At 39.8% G+C, this 22,053-nt stretch overlaps 1 protein-coding gene across 1 annotated transcript in view; it reads right to left on the minus strand.

Annotated features, from left to right (window-relative positions):
• Positions 1-22,053, minus strand: part of LOC131919447 (T cell receptor alpha chain MC.7.G5-like) — a 653,930-nt gene that overhangs the window by 617,390 nt on the left and 14,487 nt on the right. The window contains exon 3 of the mRNA XM_059273660.1: positions 18,245-18,248. Coding sequence (XP_059129643.1) covers positions 18,245-18,248 — 4 coding nt within the window. The remainder of the gene's footprint in view (positions 1-18,244; positions 18,249-22,053) is intronic.

Consider the following 22,053-nt stretch of genomic DNA (forward strand, 5'->3'; position numbering starts at 1 on the left):
TAACTTTGGTAAGTGGTATCTATCAGGTAATTTGTCCATTTCTTTTAGATTTTTCCAATTTTGTGGAGTACAGTTTTTTGAAGTATGATCTAATGATTCCCTGGATTTCCTTGGAGTTTGTATCTCAGTGTACCTCTGGCTGGCGTCAGTAGCCTGCATCTAGCTACATAGTATGTTTCTTCCCATGGGCTAATCGGGACTTTCTCACAGCTCTGGAGCAAGCAAGCCTGAACTCTATTGACTCAGAATGGACTTCAGATTCAAACTGGGAAACTGAGTCAGTTTTGGGCTCCCACAGAGGATCAGATGACAGAGCTAGCCACTAGATTAGACACAGAGCCAGGCAGTGGTGGCACACACATTTAATCCCAGTACTTGAGATCTCATGCCTTTGCTTGGAAAGCACATACACCTTTAATCCCAGGAAGTAACATAGTAGGGCAGAGAAAGGTACACAAGGTTTGAGGAAACAGGAGCTCACTCTCTTGAGGCTGAGGATTTCATAGAGTTAAGAACTAGTGGCTGGCTGTTCTGCTTCTCTGATCTTTCAGCTTTCACTCTGATATCTGGCTCTGGGGTTTTTATTAAAAGACCATCTAAGATTTGAACAACAGGTATATTCTTTTGTGTTTGGGTGAAATATTCTGTAGATATGTTAAGACCCTTTGAGTTATAACATCTGTTAGTTCCGTTATTTCTCTGTTTAGTTTCTGTCTGGATGACCTATCCATTGGTGAAAGTGGATTGCTAAAGTCTCCCATTATTATTTTGTGAGGTTCTGTGTGTGATTTAAGTCTTAGTAATGTTTCTTTTACAAATGTAGGTACCCTTACATTTGGGGCGTGGATGTTCAGAATTGAGACATCTTCTTGGTGGATTTTTCTTTTGATGAATATGAAATGTCCTTCTTCCCTCCCCACCTCCTTTTTGGTTTTTTTGAGACAGGGTTTCTCTGTGTAGCTTTGGTGCCTATCCTGGATCTCACTCTGTAGACCAGGCTGGCCTAGAACTCACTGAGATCCGCCTGGCTCTTCCTCCCAAGTGCTGGGATTAAAGGAGTGTGCCATCACCGCCCGGCTCTACTTCATCCCCTTTGGTTAATTTTTGTTGGAGGTCTATTTTGTTAGATATTAGGATAGCTATACCAGCTTGCTTCTTAGTTCCATTTGATTGGAAATCTCTTCCAACCCTTTACTCTAAGGTAATGTCTATTTTTGATGTTGAGATAGTGTGAGAAATCCACGGAGTCTGCTCAAAGGCAAAGGAATTTATTAGAGGAGAAAAACTCACTGTACATAGCAGAGTTGTTGAAGGTTCTGGAATGCTGGGGCACAATCTCATGCTATTCCAGCCATCTCATTCAGTCCTGCATCCAAGCCTGTAAGCGAGAGAAGGGAGCTGTGTATATGCGTCTTAGGTCTTAAGGGTAGCTGAGAAGACATGCTCCAGGGGCATGCACTTCAAGGTCAGAGGCACGTAGAGCAGTTATCTGCCACATTCCTAGGGCTGTGCTTCAGGGTCATAGAACAGATATCCAGTACATTGAGGTGTGTTTCTTGTATGCAACAGAACGATGGAACCTGTTTTTGTATCTAATCCATTAGCCTCTTAGGCTATGTTTTTTTTTGTTGTTGTTGTTGGCAAATTGAGTCCATTGATATTGAGAAATATTAACGACCAATGATTGTTGATTCTGGTTATTTCATTGTTGTTGTTGGTAGTGTGTGTGTGTGTGTGTGTGTGTGTGTGTGTGTGTGTGTGTGTCTATTTCCCTTCTTTGGGTTTTGCTGGTGTGAGACTATCTATTGTTTGTGTTTTTGGGGGTGTAGTTAACTTCTTGAGTTGGAGTTTTCCTTCTAGTACCCTCTTTAGGGCTAGGTTTGTGGATAGATATTGTTTAAATTTGAGTTTGTCTTGAAATACCTTGATCCTCCGTCTATGGTGATTGACAGTTTTACTGGATATAGTAGTCTGGGCTGGCATCTCTGGTTTCTCAGAGTCTACCAGACACTATTGCAGGCCCTTCTGGATTTTAGGGTCTCCACTGAGAAGTTGAGTGTGATACTAATAGGTCTGTCTTTATATGTTACTTGGCCTTTCCCCCTTACTGCTTTTAATATTCTTTCTTTGTTCTGTATGTTCGGTGTTTTAATTATTATGTGGCAATGGAATTTTCTTTTCTTTTTTTTTTTTTTTTTTTTTTTTTTTTTTTTTTTTTTTTTTTTTTTTTTTTTTTTGGTTTTTCGAGACAGGGTTTCTCTGTAGCTTTGCGCCTTTCCTGGAACTCACTTGGTAGCCCAGGCTGGCCTCGAACTCACAGAGATCCGCCTGGCTCTGCCTCCCGAGTGCTGGGATTAAAGGCGTGCGCCACCACCGCCCGGCGGAATTTTCTTTTCTGATCCAATCTATTTGGTCTTCTATAAAGTTCTTATACCTTTATAGGCACGTCCTTATTTAGGCTGAGAAATTTTCTTCTATGATTTGTTGAATACGTTCTGTGGGTTTTTGAGCTGGGTTTCTTCTTCTATTCCTATTATTCTTATGTTTGGTCTTTTCATGTGTCCCAACTTCTTGGATGCTTTGTGTTAGGAATTTTTTATTTAACATTAGGAATCATATTTATTTATTTATTTTGGCCAGTTGTGTTTGGTTTTACCCTAGGTATCTAGGCTATCCAGTTTCTGGTTCCTGAACATCCAGGAATGGGCTCCCTCTCCTGGAATGGGCCTCAAGTTAATTGCAACAAATAAATTTCTTTAATGTCTGTATCTTAAAAGGTATTTCAAGTAAATGGACCTAAGAAGCAAGAGAGTATAGATATTTTAATATCTGACAAAAATAGACTTCAAACCAAAACTGATCAGAAGAGATATGGAAGGACATTAGAAAAATAGACAAAGAAAAAATCCATCAAGAGGATATTGCAATTCTAAACATTTATGCACAAATTAAAAGGGCACCTAAGTTCATAAAAAACCCAAAAACATCACTATAGTTAAAATCACATACTGACCCTCACACAGTGATAGTGGGTGATTTCGATACCTCACTCGCACCAATAGACAGAATATCCAGACAAAAACTAAATTAGACTAAAGTTCAGAAATGTTGAACTTAAATTACATCATAAATCAAGTGGACTAGCAAATATTTACAGAACATTATACCCAAACAAGAAAGAATATACCTTCTTCTCAGTATCTCATGGAATCTTCTCCAAAATTGACTACATACTTGGGCACAAAGCAAGTCTCAACAAATACAAAAAAAAAAAAAAAAAAAAAGAGTGAGATAACACCCTGAATTCTATCTGACCACCATGGATATCAACAATAGAATGTTTACAAACTCATAGAAATGGAAAGACTCACTACTGAATGAAAAACAGGTCAAGACAGAAATTCAATTAGAAATAAATAACTTTTTAGAACTGAATAAAAATGAAAGTACAACATACCCAAACTATGGAACACAACAAAGTTGGTTCTAAGAGGCAATTTCATACTATTAAGTGCCTATATTAAAAAATAAACAACAACAAAACAATAAATTGGAGAGACCTCATATTAGCAGCTTATTGGCACACCTGACAGCTCTGGAATAAAAAGGGGAATTAACATCCAAAAACAGCAGATGCCAAGAAATAATCAAACTCATGGCTGAAGTAGATAAAAGAGAGACAAACAAAAATAACAGAAAGAACCAATGAAGTGAAGAGTTAGTTCTTTGAGAAAAATCAATATGACTGATAAACTCTTACCAAACTAACTAAAGACAGGCAGAGAAGATGCAAATTAATAGTATTCAAGACAAAACAAAACAAAAGGATCATCACAGCAGACACCAACGAAATCCAAAGAATCATAAGGACATACTGTAAAAAAAATGTACTCCACCAAACTAGAAAACCTAAAAGAAATGAATAACTTTCTTGATTTATTCGAGGTACCAAAGTTAAATCAACATCTGATAAGCAATTTAACCCCAAGTTAATTAGAAGGAGCAATTAAAAGTCTCACAACCCCCCAACAAAAGGCCTATGACAGATGAATTCGACTCAGAGTTCTACCACATCTGCTATTCCATGCATCCAGCTATCACCAGAGAAACTTCCTCTTGCAGTAGATGGAAACTAATACAGAGACCCACAACTGGACAGTGTGCAAAGTGAGAGGTTTGGGAACACTTAGTCCTAAATGAGATGTTTTCATCAAATCCCTCCCGTTAGTGCACAGGGAACCCCATGAAAGAAGAGATGGAAAGATTGTTAAGAGCCCTAAGGGGTTGATGACAACAGAACTTGTTCATGTATGAACTCATGGAGATTGTGCCAGCATGTGCAAGGCCTGCACAGGTTCAAGCCAGGTGTGGGTCCAGTGCTGGGAGGAGGATGTGGACACAGGCTCCCATCACTAACCAAGAAGGTATCTCCAACTGACATGTGCTTGCAAAGGAAAAATCGGTTTTCTCCAATGCAGTCTCACTGGACATACAAACCACAGTCTAAGATGCACCCCATTCCTAGCAATAGATGGCAAACACAACTAACTCCATGGTATTTTTGTAGAAACTTTGTCTCATATTGCTTTGTGGGGACATTTTTTTAAGTATTACTGGTCTTTTGCTTATGTATTATGATGTTCAGTTTTGTGTTTTTACAGATTTTGTTTTAATGTGTGTCGGAACACCCCACTCTCCCCCAAGCCCACCTTTTAGTAACACACTTCCACTGTTGCCACGAGTCACTTATTCTCCCTATGCACATGTACAATACCCCTTTATAAAAAGCCAGTGTCTTCACAGCCCACCCTCTTTTTCCTCTCCACCCTTGATCAGAGGTAGACTCTGTTTAACCCCTTCGATTCCCCCCACTAAATCTCTCTTGTGTGAGGCTTGTTGCATGGTGTGACTTTGTGGTGTTCCCTGTCTCCAGTACACCAAGGTACCATTCCTTCTGCCTCAAAACAATATGTCTCTGTATGTGTGTTTCTTGTGTCTTTTCTTTCTTTCCCTATTTTTTTTTTTTTTTTTTGCCTGTTTGTGTTCTAAAGAGAGAGATAAAGAGAAAGCAGGTGTGGTGTTGGTTATGTAGGGAAGTGGGAAGGATCTGGAAAGAAATGGAGAACAAGAAACCTTAAATAAAATATAATGTATAATTATTCCAGATAAAATAAGGTAGAAAATATTTTATTTTTGTGTTTCATGCATTCTCAGAATAATAAAGTATTTTCCCTGTGAGTCAAACTCTCCCTCCCAGGACTCTTAATTCCCATTGTAAATGGACTACAAGGACACAATCAGAATTTCTCCATCCTGTTTTCTGCACTGTAGCTCAGACCTTGCTGGGGCCCAGTAGGTTTGAGTGCAGGCTACAGGTGCCTGGGGAGCACTGTGTGCTCACTGCACAGAAGTAGACAGCTGAGTCACTGGGCTGGGAGTCTCTGATGTGCAGGGAAACATGCAGGCTGGCTTTGTTGAGGTGAACTGTGAATCTGCCTTCTTCCTTCTCACCGTTGGAGAAGATGGACATCAGCATCTTGAGGCCTTTCCCAGGATGCTGTTTGTACCACCAGAAGTAATCAGAATTACGATCACTGGAAGTGCAGTTGAGAGAGGCCATGGCTCCCTGTGAGACACTGAGGGATTCTGGGTTCTGCTGCACCTTCTGCTGGGTGCTCACCCCTGTGCAAAAAGGCAAAGGTCAGGCAAACAGGACTGGATGCATATGGATGCAGATACCCCAGAATGGCTTTTCCATGGGCCTTCCATCTGCTTTTGTTTCAGCATGAGAACATTAGTATTTCTCCCCTCCCACCTAAAGTATGTGAGGGAAACATCCTCATATATTGTATTTTTATGTTCCCACAGAAATGGTCAAACTCACCACTCAGTTGAAGCCAGAGTGCCATTAGTGAAACACTTAAGAGATGCATTATTGTTTTCACTGAAGAGTCACACTTCAAATGTAACAAAAGGAGTGGCATTTAGGGAGTTCAGATTCTTCTGCTGTAAGATGCAAAAAAGAAAAACCCCAAACTGTTCATCCAATTAGAAAGAAGGTGTTAGTTTTCACTGCTACTTCAAAGCTCTCCTCCTCTCTCTAATCCTCCTTCCCCACAACACACACACACAGACACAAAGGACCATGTGAGAAATTGCCTCTGAGTCTCTGAGAAGATACTGCCATCTTGTGGATTCATCTTAGTGTCAAAGAAATATTTCAAGTGCAGCTTCTTCTTATGTAAACTATTAAAACAAGCAATAGCCTGCCTGGTCTACAGAGGGAGTTCCAGGAAATGCTCCAAAGCTATACAGAGAAACCATGTGTAGAAAAACCAAAACCAAAACCAAAACTAAACAAACAAACAAAAAAAGCAATAGTTTAGTCAGATGAGAAATTTAAGACTTTGTTCAGGTTTATGTATGTGCATGCTTATGCATGCATTTTTCACCAAATGGCACCTTATTTTCATCAAAAAAATTTATTTCACTAGTTGTTTTTCTGTAATATTTCTGAAGAAGCTTTTACAATCAAATCATTGTTTATGTTCATACATAAATATACACCCCTGTATTGTTCCTTCATCATCAATTTTTAAAGAAATTTTCTGTGATTAAAAAGATCTGTTTAAAATAAAGTAGCTTTAAATATGGCTTAGCATATGTGGCTCCAGTTCAAAGCCTAGCTACATTTTATTTATGTATTTGTTTATTTATTCATTCATTTATTTTTGTACACGGTGTGTGTGTGTGTGTGTGTGTGTGTGTGTGTGTGTGTGTGTGCATGTGTGGTGAACACATCAATGTGGGTGTGTGTACATGTGTATAGGTTAGAGGTCAACATCAGGTATTGCCTTTGATGACTATTTTACTATTTGAGACACATTAAAAAGAAAAACCTGTTCAAGCATTAGAAAAAAAAAAGTCCTAGATTTCACTGCTATATCAACAAGCCTTTCTCTTCTTCCCTGCCCACCCTCTCTCACAAACAGATACAAAGGAACACATGAGATATTGCCCCTGGGTCTCTCCCTGAACCTAGAGTTCATCATCACAGGCTGCCTTGTCAATGAACTTCAAGGACTGGACTGGCTATGTTCTCACCAGTGCCAGAGCTACAGAAGTGGGTGAAGTACTGGATAGGACACGTGTTCTGGTTATCTGGGCACAGTTCTTCATGCTGGTGAGACAGGTACTTCACTGGCTCAGCCGTCCCTCCTGTCCCTATTTATTTTTATTAGTAGTAATAGTTACACAAAATATTGTGTTTATTGTACCATTTTAATATACATGTAAAAGATTTGTTACTCATATTCACTCCCTATTTCCATCTTTTGCACTCATTGATGGAGAGCTGAGATAATTCCATAATTTGGTTAATGTGAACAGTACCAGAACAGCATGATGTGCACGTATCCTTATTGTATACTGCGTTTGATTCCCTCATACACACAGCTAGAAGTGGTAAAGCAGGGTTATAAGGAATTAGTATTTTTAGCAAGGAAACATCACACTAAATTCTGAAATGGTTGCACTAATTTATATTCTAATCAACTGCATATAAGGTTCATTTTCATCATGCCCACAACATTATTTGTTGCCTTTTGTTTTCTTGATGACGGCCGTTCTTTGGGTGGTAAGATGGATTCTCAGCATAGACTTTGTTTAGTCAGCTGTTTCTTTAGCAAGGTTGTACTAGAAGTGCTCCGAAATCTCCATATACCAGTAACAAACATCCATAGCAGGGATGCTGGTGATCATCTAAGGGAGTGCTGTGCTCCATCTCTGAGACAGACAAACAATAGAACATGCTAGAAAGACAGAAGGTGGAGCCATGGAGAAAGCAAAAGTATAAGCTTTACCACTGGAATGGGAAAGTCTGTAAGGCTAATAGCTTACTGAGCTTTAGCTAGGCAGTTTTATTGGGCCTTTGTGTCTTCTCCTTTCCACCATTACTCCTGTTTAGGTACCCCATCCCATGCCTTCCCACCAGTTCAACTCACGTTGTCTTCAGGAACAACAAGTTGGTACCGCAAGGAGCTTACTTTTGCTTTCCCATCTGTCTGTATTCTTCTCTTTGTCAGCTCCACCCCCTCAGAGATCAACAGAAACTGCTGTCAGGGATGGGACCATGATCGCTCTAGCTGCTTAATTAGGAGATGGGCTGGAGCTTAGGAGGCATCACCCTGGGATGTGTTTCTGGATTTTGTCTGGGGCACTATGGTCCCACATCTTTTAGAGCATCCCAGATTGTTTCATTGGATCTACTCAGAGCTCAGTTTGTACCTTTCTCCCTCAAATATCATCTCCAAGTATGTGACTCAAGATTGGCACAATTGGACCTTTTCTCTTATATACCTACATGGCTAGAAAGTTAAAGAGGGACTCAGCTTCTGAGAGAGTCTTTCCTCAGATGCCCCACAGAATAACAGGACTTGTACATGTTGAAGCAGTTTTATGAGGACTTCGTCAGTTCATGATGTCCTGGGCCAACGACAGTCCAAATGAATGGGGCTACCTATAAATATTTAAGGCAGAACTGTTCAAGTGACATGTTTAGCCATGCAAGTTTGATACCTTTTATTAGCAAGAGTAAGGTAATTTTGGCTGCAAGGGCTAGTCTTGATAGCTTTGGTAACTATTGTGGATAGAATGTCTAGAACCACAATGTAAGGTCCCCTCCCCCACAATGATTCTAGAGAGGAAAAGAGAGAAGAAATTTAAAAACTGATTTTTTTTTTTTAGCGAAAACAATGGTGAGCCTGTCTCTCTTGGTTTTAAGCAGGCACTGCAGTGTTAAATTGAGCCAATGTCAAGACGTTTTGTAACTGTCCAGCGTTTTCTTATCAAGAAGAAAAGCACTAATGAGAAGTAGCTATATCACATCTCATACGGATTTAAGTCTAACATCTAGGGAGTGTAATCCATTAGATTGTTAAAGAAAACACCCCAATCATTTTATTCTTGGTTTATACTTTCCTGTGTGGAGTTTAAGATCATTCAGGTGTCAAAATCAATCACATTTTTTAAGCTGTCAAAACCAGTTGTTTCTTGGAGATCACTTGAATTGGAAAAGAACTTCTGGCTCTTTAGCCTTCCATTAGTAAGTTGGTGCATCTGTGTGAGGATAAATCTAGGGCCGTTTTTGGCCTTGGCTTTGCTTTGAATCATGGGGGCATTTTCCCTTCTGTACTGTGCATTCTCTTTGTAGACTGGACATTGGGTAAAAATCACTGTGACAAGTTTCCAGGGAACAGGTGATTCCCTGGAGTCAGAGAACAGCTCAGGTTGGTTTAGTTTTTAGTTTAGTTTATATGTATGGGTATTTTGCCTGCAAGTAAGTCTGTGCCCAACATGTTCAGTATAACCTCCAAGTATGGTTATTGAACATGCAGAAAGTCAATTACACCTGTCTTGTACTTTTATGTAATGTGGCATATTTAGATAAAGGTTGAGCAAAATCAAGTACTTGCTCACAGAGGCAAGAAGACAGTGCTTGATCCCTGAAACTGAAGTTATATACAATGGTTAAACACCCCCTGGGTGCTAAAAATTGATCCCAGGTCTTCTTGAAAATCACCCAGTGTCCTTAATCAGTCAGCCATCTCTCCAGCCCCCAGTCACAGAACATTTTGAAAGATGTATCATATCCTCTGGGACCGAGTTGATCTTGGAGGGGAAGCATTTGGTTAGGGAAAATATTTTCCAAGTTTGCTCCCTCTGACCACATTAGTATAACCTCCAGGCATGGTTATTGAACATGCTGAAAGTCAGTTACACCTGTCTGGTACTTTTAAGTACTGTGGTATATTTAGATAAAGTTTGAGCAAAATCAAGTACTTAAGTAAACTTTGATTGTATATGCATCTTTGTTCTTTAAACTGGTCCCTTTAATTGTCCATGGAGAACAGAACAATTACAATTGATTTAAGCAGAGTCTTGACAACAATATATTGAACTTTGACCTTTTCGATACATTTTATAACTTGCTTAGGCCTTTGTAACTGGATTAAGTTTTCCAATTTCCTTTCCAATCATTTCCATTCCATTTTATCTGACAATGTAACATCAATAAATCAACAATCAACAAGCCTAGTCACTGATCTTTTCCAAGTAGACACAACTGGTTTCATGGCAGTTGTTTGGTTTGGAAGACAGTGCTGTAAACACGACCTTTATGTATAAAAACAAGGTTGAATCCAAACTGAATACACACTAAATTAGTATTACCCGTGTAGATGCTGTCATACTATGGGGTTTGATAAGTCCAAAGGTTAACCTTATAGAAAACACACGACAGTCTGCACACAGTACACAGAGCAATCTACCATCTGTGCTCTTGGCTTTGAATGAGTGTAGGTATCGGATAGAGATACAGTTTTATATCATGAGACCAATAACACTCACGATGACTATACTCTGTCTGCTTTGTTGTTCTCCTTTCTCAGGAGACCAGCCTCACTCAGGTAAGGGGGCTTGGGAAGACATTGTGAGACAAACATACTTGGTTCAGAAGTGGGAGGACCAAACTGTATCTCCAGAGAAAGCTTCTCAGTAAGTACATGACAATGTACATACACAGTAGTAACACAAACAATAATAGGTCCAGCCTATATTGTTTGCTCCCAGGGTCTGCGAAAGAGTCTTCCAACCAGCTGAGGATTCTAATCTGAGGGATATTCAATGAATCTAAGCACACTGAGTTCTTTAGTCCATTCACTTTATTCCTCTAAGCCAATTCTATCTACACAGTTTCTTTTCTGCTATCTTACTTAGTTCCTCTTGGTCCCTCCTGCTCTCAGTCCCTTCTGCTGTTGTCTCATCATTCTACCTAGTTCTTTCCATCTCTGTCCTCGTTTTTTGTTCTTCTCCATCAAATCCTCCCAGTGCTCTCAGAGAACCAGTATATATACCCACACAGTAATTCTTTGGTAAAGCAATACGAGGCTTGAAGTTTTCAGGGTCACAGAGAGAGAGGTGATAAGGATCCACAAATAAAGCAATTAATTGTCAGCTTCCAATTACAACCCAAAAGGGGAGTGAGTAAAGGGGAGTTCTCTGGTAGGGTCAACTAAAGGCTAAGATCAATTAGGGAATTAATGTGCTCAAACTATAATCTAGAAATGGCTAGGTAGAATGTTAGGGGTCAATAAGTCACAAGAAAGTAAACTGTCTTTGGTGCAGCTTTTCCTGCTCGTCCCAGCTGTAGCTGCTTTCTGATAGGGAGGGGGACATATGCTAGGTGGCTAAGCAACCTCTGTCAGCACATGTAGCATTTGGTTAGTGAAAGTACTTTTGATCAGAATAATTGCTGAGAAGAAAAATCTAGGAATAGTACCTAGCTGAGGAGGAATTAAAACTTAAATTTGCTCAAGAAAGAAGCTTGTCACCTATTGCCTGCTTGGCCTTGAAGGCAATCTCCTTGGGTCAGTGGGAAGTAACTACCCTAACTCAGTAACTAGCAAGTGGCTAAAACATCATCCCAGGAATGTGAGCAGTAAATCTCTTAAATTAGGGTCCTATATAAACAACCCAGGGTGAAGGTAAGGAGTTGGGGATTTAATTGCTAGTGGTTCTTTTCTCTATCTGTGGGTGAGATGAGCTAATGTTTATCTACGTGCAGTTTTGTCCTTTGAAAAAGGTATCTGCTGAAATACTTTTGTCTGGAGAATGCCCCTGGCCAGATATATATTAATGAAAAATAAACACAGCTGGGTACAGTTATCCAATTACCCCAAATGTATAGGGAAAGTTGTGCCCAAGATTGAGATGCAATCATGAGATTACATGAACAGATAACATGGAGATGCACGGTTAATGGGGAGAATCATAGCTGTTATTGCACAAGAAGTTTACAACAAGAGACAGCCAGTTCATTCAAAAGGCAGTAATTCCATAACACCTTGTGTGATGATTTCCCCTAACAGAACCCTTAGTTCCAATAGGTTGACCTTCTGAACTCTAGTTGTCACTGCTGTATACTCCCATGGACTTTTGTTACCATTGGGTCTCAATACCTAGGACATGACATGCCTAGCCAGAGATTCTTGACTTGATAATGGTGCCAAGTGTGGGTTTCATCTTATGGAGCATTATCAGAGAGGAGTTGGTTACTACCAAGATGTTTGTGCAACTACTGCACCAGTGGGCATATCTTTCCAGGCCAGTTCTTATCATAGTTCACAGTGTTCACAGCTGGGTGAGACAGAGGATTGCTTTTCTCCCCTAGTAACATGCATAGCACATATGGAAGTGTGCAGTATGAATGAAGTTTCCAGGTCAGTACTAGCTTACTTTATCCATGTTCTATGATGCAAGTATGTGATATATTCAGCAATAGTTGCTTATCATCAAATTCTGAAGTATAACCAATGTGGTGGTATTGTGTTCCCCAAAATATTGTGCATTCTAATAAACTTACCTGGGGTCAGAGAACAGGACAGCCACAATATTAAACATAGAGGATAGGCAGTGGTAGCACACACCTTTAATCCCAGCATTCCAGAGGCAGAAATCCCTCTGGGTCTCTGTGAGTTCAAGGCCACATTGGAAACAGCCAGGCATGTGACACACATCTTTAATCCCAAGAAGTGAGCCTTTAATCCCAGGGAGTGATGGCAAAAACAGAAAGATATATGAGGTGTGGAGACCAGAAACTAGAAGCTTTTAGCTGGTTAAGGTTTCAGGCTTTGGAGCAGCAGTTCAGCTGAGATTCATTCTGGATGAGGACTCAGAGGCTTGCAGTCTGAGGAAACAGGATCAGCTGAGGAACTGGCAAGGGGAGGTGGCTGTGGCCTGTTCTGTCTCTCTGATCTTCCAGCGTTAACCCCAATAACTGGCTCAGGTTTGATTTTATTAATAAGACTCTTTAAGATTCCTGCTACAAACCAATAGTACTTTTAATGTCATATCACGTTCAACAGGGGTTGTCTAGGGAAGTATGCTGGCCAACAACAGTGTTCTGGTTATTTATTTATTTATTTATTTATTTGTCAAATTGATGCAAACTAGAGATACCCAGGAAGAAATAACCTCCGTTGAGGAATTGTTCCCCTCAGATTGTCATGTGAGTATGTTATGGGGGCATTTTCTTCATGCTTGATGTGGGAGGGTCCAGCCCACTTTGGGTAGTCCACCCCCTGGTCTGATGGTCCTGGGTTGTATTAGAAATCAAGTTGAGCAGGCCATGGACTGTGAACCCTTAATCAGTGTTCCTCCATTTTCTCTGCTTCAGTTTCTGCCCTGACTTCCCTCAGTGATGGATTGCAATCTGAGAATGGTAATATGTAAAAAACCCTTTCTTTCCTAAGTTGTTTTTGGTCAGAGTTTTATCACAGCAGCAGAAAATAATTAATACAGACATTGATATTAGGAACATGAGAGTGTTGCTGTGATGAATCTGACCATGTTGACCTTGGGGAATATTGTGGAGGTATTTTGGAACTTTGCTCTAGAAAAAGCCATTGAGTGCTCAGCATTTAATGAGTTCTTCTGGGCAGTTGGAATGTAAGAATGTTGAAGGAGGTACAGACCGTGGAGGTTTGGCTACAAAACTTAAGAGAGAAGCAAAAATTATATCAGGATCGTTCATGTGATGATTTGGATTAAAAATCTGTGTCAATGAAACTTTTGCTTTATTGGGACAATTGATCCTGATTAGCTGGGGCTGAAGAATCAGCTGTAATAAATAAGGGGCTAACTACACTGAAGCAAATCTTCTGGGAATTGTTTACTCACGATAATCACACGGAAGCTATGGTCTGGGGAGGTCAGGGCTTCACTTCAATCTGGAAGCCCAACTTGACATTGTGTGAGGGTCCCCCCAGTGTGATACAGGTTTTGGCAGAGAGGAAGCTGTAGGACAGAAGGAAACATGGGAGGTTAAGGCTAGGCACTGTGAATTTGCTGTTGAGGATCAACCAGAAAGGAAAGATTATAGTTAAATAATGCTGTTTCTGTGTGTCGGGTTGACCATGGGTCAGGATGAAGGTTAATTTCTGTTAGCATGACACTAACTGGAGATACTTAGGAAGAAGGAACTTCAGTCAAAGAATTTTATTTGTCATACTGTTTTGTAGTCATGTCTTGGACATTTTCTTCATTAACAATTGACATGGAGGGCCCACCTCGCTGTGGGCTTTGTCACCCCTGGACAGGAGGTCCTGGGTTGTATAAAAAAAGATGATCAAACAAGGGGGAGCAAGCCAGTCAGCAGCTTTCATGTATGTTTCCTGCCACTGTGCCAGCTTGAATTACTGATTTGGCTTACTTCAGTGGTGGACTATCATCAGAAATGTAAACCAAATAAGATCAGTTAGGGAATTAATGTGCTTAAACTATAATCTAGAAATGGCTAGGTAGAATGTTAGGAGTCAATAAGTCACAAGAAAGTAAACTGTCTTTGGTGCCTCTTTTCCTGCTCATCCCAGCTGCAGCTGCTTTCTGATAGGGAGGGGGACATATGCTAGGTGGCTAAGCAACCTCTGTCAGCATATGTAGCATTTGGTTAGTGAAAGCACTTTTGATTAGAATAATTGCTGAGAAGAAAAATCTAGGAATAGCACCTGGCTGAGGAGGAATTAAAACTTAATTTGCTCAAGAAAGAAGCTTGTCACCTATTGCCTGCCTTGCCTTGAAGGCAATCTCCTTGGGTCAGTGGGAAGTAACAACCTTAACTCAGTAACTAGCAAGTGGCTAAAACATCATCCCAGGAATGTGAGCAGTAAATCTCTTAAGTTAGTGTCTTGTGTAAATAACCCAGGGTGAAGGTAAGGGTTTGAAGATTTAATTGTTAGTGGTTCTTTTCTCTTTCTGTGAGTGAGATGAGCCAATATTCATTTCTCTGCATTTGTCCTTGGAAAAAAGGTATCTGCTGAAATACTTTTGTCTGGAGAATGGCCCTGGCCAGATATATGTTAATGAAAATAAACACAGCTGTGGATAGTTTTCTATTACCCCAAATGTATAGGGAAAGTTGTGCCCAAGATTGAGATGCAATCGTGAGATTACGTGTACACATAACATGGAAATGCATGGTAAATGGAGAGAATCATAGCTGTTATTGCATAAGAAGTTTACAAAAAGAGACAGCCAGTTCATTTAAAAGGCAGTAATTCCATAACGACTTGCATGATGGTTTCCTCTAACAGAACCCTTAGTTCTGATAGGTTGGCCTTCTGAACTCTGGTTGTCACTGCTGTATACTCCCATGGACTTTTGCTACCAGTGGCTCTCAAAACAGTAGTTTCTTATCCCCTATTGAGAACAGGCATTGACAAGAGCAGAAGGTCATAGGTAAGTGAGAGTGAGCACCTGTGACTGAGAAGGATCAAGCCAACAGAAATACCTTCGTTACTGATGTCATACCTTGGACTTTCCTTGCTAGACTTGTCTTTTCACAGTGCCCCAAATTTCCTGGATGCTTTGTGTTAGGATTTTTTTATTTAACATTAGGAATCATATTTATTTATTTATTTATTTATTTATTTATTTATTTATTTATTCATTCATTCATTCATTCATTTTGGCCAGTTGAGTTTCGTTTTACAACATGTCTCTGGGCTATCCAGTTTTTGTTCCTGAACATCCAGGAATGGGCTCCCTCCTCTGGCATGGGCCTTAAGTTAAATGCAGCAAATAAATTTCTTTAATGTCTATATCTCAAAAGATATTTCAAGTAATTGGACCAAAGAAGCAAGAGAGTATAGACATTTTAATATCTGACAAAAATAGACTTCAAACCAAACCTAATCAGAAGAGATATGGAAGGACATTAAAAAAATGGACAAAGAAAAAACCCATCAAGAGGATATTGTAATTCTGAACATTTATGCACAAAACATAAGGGCACCCAAGTTCATAAAAAAAACCCCACAAAACATCAGCATAGTTAAAGTCACATATTGACCCTCACACAGTGATAGTGGGTGATTTCGATACCTCACTCACACCAATAGACAGAATATCCAGATAAAAACTAAATTAGACTAAAGTTCAGAAATGTTGAACTTAAATTACATCATAAATCAAGTGGACTAGCAGATATTTACAGAACATTATACCCAAACAAGAAAGAATATACCTTCTTCTCAGTATCTCATGGAATCTTCTCCAAAATTGACTACATACTTAGGCACAAAGCAAGTCTCAAAAAAAAAAAAAGTGAGATAGCACCTTAAATTCCATCTGACCACCATGGATATCAACAATAGGATGTTTAAAAACTCATAGAAATGGAATGACTCACTACTGAATGAAAAATATGTCAAGACATAAATTCAATTGGAAATAAGTAACTTTTTAGAATTGAATAAAAATGAAAGCACAACATACCCAAACTATGGAACACAATAAAGTTGGTTCTAAGAGGCAATTTCATACTATTAAGTGCCTATATTAAAAATAAACAACAAGAAAACAAACAAAAACAATTAGAGAGATCTCATATTAGCAGCTTATTGGCACACCTGAATGCTCTAGAATAAAATGGAGAAATAATACCCCTAAATTGTAGATGCCAAGAAGTAATCAAACTCATGGCTGAAGTAGATAAAAGAGAAACAAACAAACAAAAATAATAGAACCAATGAAGTGAAGAGTTAGTTCTTTGAGAAAATCAATATGATTGATAAACTCTTATCAAACTAACTAAAGACAGACAGAGAAGATCCAAATTAATAGTATTCAAGACAAAACAAAACAAAACAAAACAAAACAAAACAAAAGGATCATCACAGCAGACACCAAGGAAATCCAAAGAATCATAAGGACATACTTTAAAAGTTGTACTTCACCAAACTAGAAAACCTAAAAGAAATGAATAACTTTCTTGATTTATTCGAGGTACCAAAGTTAAATCAACATCTGATAAGCAATTTAAGCAGACCTAAACCCCTAGTTTAATAGAAGCAGCAATTAAAAGTCTCCCACAACAACAACAACAAAAAACCTACCACTCCAGATGAATTCGACTAAGAGTTCTACCACATCTGCTATCCCATGCATCAGTGTCTCTGCTACCACCACAGAAACTTCCTTTTGGAGTAGATGGAAACTAATACAGAGACCCACAAGTGGACAGTGTGCAAAATGAGAGGTTTGGGAACATTTAGTCCTAAATGAGACATCTTCATCAAATCCCTCCTGCCAGTGCACAGGGAACCTCATGAAAGAAGAGGTGGAAAGAGTGTAAGAGCTCTAAGGGGTGAATGACAGTAGAACTTATTTATCTGAGAACTCAAGGAGACTGTGGCAGCATGTGCAGGGTCTGCACAGATTTAAGCCAGGTGTGGTCCCAGTGCTGAGATGTGGACACAGGCTCCCATCCCTAACCAAGAAGATATCTCCAACTGACATGTGCTTGCAAAGGAAAAATCAGTTTTCTCCAATGCAGTCTCACTGGACATACAAACCACAGTCCAAGATGTGCCCCATTCCTAGCAATAGATGGCCAACACAACTGACTCCATGGCATTTTTGTAGAAACTTTTCCTCATATTGCTTTGTTGGGACTTTTTTTTTTTTTTAAGTATTACTGATCTTTTGCTTATTATGATGTTCAGTTTTGTGTTTTTACAGATTTTGTTTTAATGTGTGTCGGAACACCGCACCCTCCCCCAAGCCCACCTTTTTGTAACACACTTCCACTGTTGCCACGAGTCATGTAGTCTCCCTATGCACATGTACTATACCCCTTTATAAAAAGCCAGTGTCTTCACAGCCCACCCTCTTTTCCCTCTCCACCCTTGATCAGAAGCAGACACTGTTTAACCCCTTCGATTTCCCCCAGTAAATCTCTCTTGTGTGAGGCCTGTTGCATGGTGTGACTTTGTGGTGTTCCCTGGCTCCAATACATCAAGGTACCATTCCCTCTGCCTCAAAACAATATGTCTCTGTATGTGTGTTTCTTGTGTCTTTTCTTTCTTTCCTTTTTTTTTTTTTTTTTGCCTATTTGTGTTCTAAAGAGAAAGAGAAAGTAGGTGTGGTGTTGGTTATGTGGGGAAGTGGAAAGGATCTGGAAAGAAATGGAGGACATGAAAACTTAATTAAAATATAATGCATAATTATTTCAGTTAAAATAAAGTAGAAAATATTTTATTTGTGTGTTTCATACATTCTCAGAATAATAAAGTATTTTCCCTGTGAGTCAAACTTTCCCTCCCAGGACTCTTAATTCCCATTGTAAATTGAGTACAAGGACACAATCAGAATTTCTCCATCCTGTTTTCTGCACTGTAGCTCAGACCTTGCTGGGGCCCAGTAGGTTTTTGTGCAGACTGCAGGTGCCTGGGGAGCACTGTGTGCTCACTGCACAGAAGTAGACAGCTGAATCACTGGGCTGGGAGTCTCTGATGTGCAGGGAAACATGCAGGCTGGCTTTGTTGAGGTGAACTGTGAATCTGCCTTCTTCCTTCTCACCATCAGTGAATACAGACATCATTGCCTTGAGGCCTTTCCCAGGATGCTGTTTGTACCACCAGAAGTAATTATAATTACGATCACTGGAAGTGCAGTTGAGAGAAGCCATGGCTCCCTGTGAGACACTGAGGGATTCTGGGTTCTGCTGCACCTTCTGCTGGGTGCTCACCCCTGTGCAAAAAGACAAAGGTCAGACAAACAGGACTGGATGCATATGGATGCAGATACCCCAGAATGGCTTTTCCATGGGCCTCCCATCTGCTTTTGTTTCAGCATGAGAACATTAGTATTTCTCCCCTCCCACCTAAAGTATGTGAGGGAAACACCCTCATATATTGTATTTTTATATTCCCATAGAAATGGTCAAACTCACCACTCAGTTGAAGCCAGAGTGCCATTAGAGAAATACTTAAGAGATGCATTATTGTTTTCACTGAAGAGTCACACTTCAAATGTAACAAAAGGAGTGGCATTTAGGGAGTTCAGATTCTTCTGCTGTAAGATGCAAAAAAGAAAAACCCCAAACTGTTCATCCAATTAGAAAGAAGGTGTTAGTTTTCACTGCTACATCAAAGCTCTCCTCCTCTCTCTAATCCTCCTTCCCCACAACACACACGCACAGACACAAAGGACCATGTGAGAAATTGCCTCTGAGTCTCTGAGAAGATACTGCCATCCTGTGGATTCATCTTAGTGTCAAAGAAATATTTCAAGTGCAGCTTCTTCTTATGTAAACTATTAAAACAAGCAATAGTCAGCCTGGTCTACAGAGTTATTTCCAAGAAAGTCTCAAAAGCTATACAGAGAAACCATGTCTAGAAAAGCAAAAACCAAAACTAAACAAAAACAAACAAACAAAAAAAACAAGCAATAGTTTATTCAGATGAGAAATTTAAGACTTTGTTCAGGTTTATGTGTGTGTGTGTGTGTGTGTGTGTGTGTGTGTGTGTGTGTGTGTGTGTTTCTTTTTGGTTTTTTGAGACAGGGTTTCTCTGTGTAGCTTTGCACATTTCCTGGAACTCACTTGGTGGCCCAGGCTGGCCTCGAACTCACAGAGATCCACCTGCCTCTGCCCCCTGAGTGCTGGGATTAAAGCTGTGCACCACCACTGCCCAGTGTATGTGTGTTTTATACGTATATTTTTCACCAAACGGCAACTTATTTTCATCAAAAAAATTTATTTCACTAGTTGTTTTTCTGTAATATTTCTGAAGAAGCTTTTTACAATCAAATCATTGTTTATCTTCATACATAAATATACACCCCTGTATTGTTCCTTCATCATCAATTTTTAAAGAAATTTTCTATGATTAAAAAGATCTGTTTAAAATAAAGTAGCTTTAAATGTGGCTTAGCATAGGTGGCTCCAGTTCAAAGCCTAGCTACATTTTATTTAAATATTTGTTTATTTATTCATTCATTTATTTTTGTACACGGTGTGTGTGTGTGCATGTGTGGTGAACACATCAATGTGGGTGTGTGTACATGTGTATAGGTTAGAGGTCAACATCAGGTATTGCCTTTGATGACTATTTTATTATTTAAGACACATTAAAAAAAACTGTTCTAGCATTAGAAAAAAATGTCCTAGATTTCACTGCTATATCAACAAGCCTTTCTCTTCTTCCCTGCCCACCCTCTCTCACAAACAGACACAAAGAAACTCATGAGATATTGCCCCTGGGTCTCTCCCTGAACCTAGAGCTCATCATCACAGGCTGCCTTGTCAATGAACTTCAATGGACTGGACTGGCTATGTCCTTACCAGTGCCAGAGCTACAGATGTGGGTGAAGTACTGGATAGGACATGTGTTCTGGATATCTGGGCACAGTTATTTATGCTGGTGAGACAGGTACTTCACTGGCTCAGCCGTCCCTCCTGTCCCTATTTATTTTTATTAGTAGTATTAGTTACACAAAATATTGTGTTTATTGTACCATTTTAATATACATTTAAAAGATATGTTACTCCCCATTTCCATCTTTTGCACTCATTGATGGAGAGCTGAGCTAATTCCATAATTTGGTTAATGTGAACAGTACCAAAACAACATGATGTGCACATATCCTTATTGTATGCTGAGTTTGATTCCCTCATACACACAGGTAGAAGTGGTAAGGCAGGGTTATAAGGAATTAGTATTTTTAGCAAGGAAACATCACACTAAATTCTGTAATGGTTGCATATTATATTCTGATCAACTACATATAAGGGTTCATTTTTCATCATGTCCACAACATCATGTATTTCCTTTTTGTTTTCTTGATGATGACCATTCTTTGAGGGGTAAGATGGATTCTCAGCATAGATTTTATTTGGTTGTCTGTTTCTTTAGCAAGGTTGTACTAGAAGTGCTTGGAGTTTTCCATATACCAGTAACAAACACCCTTAGCAGGGATGCTGGTGATCATCTAAGGGAGTGATGTGCTCCATCCCGGAGACAGACAAAGAATAGACCATGCTAGAAAGACAGAAGATGGAGCTTTAGAGAAAGCAAAAGTATAAGCTTTATCCATTGGAATGGGAAAGCCCCTGAGGCTAATCAGTGTACTGAGCTTTGACTAGGGAGTTTTATTGGGCCTTTGTGTCTTCTCCTTTCCACCATTACTCCTGTTTAGGTACCCCACCCTATGCCTTCCCACCAGTTCAACTCAAGTTGTCTTCTGGGAACAAGAAGCTGCTATCTCAAGGAGCTTACTTTTGCTTTTCCATCTGTCTGTATTCCTCTAACTCTTTGTCAGCCCCACCACCTCAGAGATCGACAGAAACTGCTGTCAAAGATGGGGCCATGATCACTCTAGCTGCTTAATAAAGAGACTGGCTGGAGCTTAGGAGGCATCACCCTGGGATGTGTTCCTGGAGTTTGTCCAGGGCACTATGGTCCCACATCTTTTAGAGCATCCCAGATTATTTTATTGGATCTACTCAAAGCTCAGTTTGTACCTTTCTCCCTCAACTATCATCTCCATGTAAGTGACTCAAGATTGGCACAATTGGACCTTTTCTCTAGAGACCTTTTATCCCCTATGGCTAGAAAGTTAAGGAGAGACTCAGCTTCTGAGAGAATCTCTCTTCAGATGCCCCACAGAATAACAGGACTTGTACATGTTGAAGCAGTTTTATGAGGACTTGACCAGTCCATGATGTCCTGGGCCAAAAACAGTCCAAATGAATGGGGGCCTATCTATAAATATTTAAGGCAGAACTGTTCAAGTGACATGTTTAGCCATGCAAGTTGGATACCTTTTAGTAGCAGGAGAAATGTTCCCAGATGAGCATTTGAGGGATACAAACTTCACACCTGTGTCTTGGTTCTGAGTCTAGGGTCACCCAGCTGGAACAGATCACGGGCTGCTTAGAGTTTTAGACTCACTCAGCAAGGTTTCAGACCCTCACTGAGTCTGCCTTCAGTCCACTGCTATTTGTCCACTCTACGCCCATCTTTCAGCAGGAACTAGACATTCATATCTACCTTCTCAATTGCATCTAGGAAGTAGTCTCAGAAATAATGAGTCCTAACTGGGCAGAAACCTAAAGCCACTCCTGGTGAGATGGGGGTATTGAATGGAGAGGGAAAGTGCTCATAGTCCCAGGACAAAAGAGTCCACAGTGAATCCTGTGGGCATCTACAATGA

This window comes from Peromyscus eremicus, chromosome 9 (assembly GCF_949786415.1).
Source record: "Peromyscus eremicus chromosome 9, PerEre_H2_v1, whole genome shotgun sequence".
Classification (NCBI taxonomy): Eukaryota; Metazoa; Chordata; class Mammalia; order Rodentia; family Cricetidae; genus Peromyscus; species Peromyscus eremicus.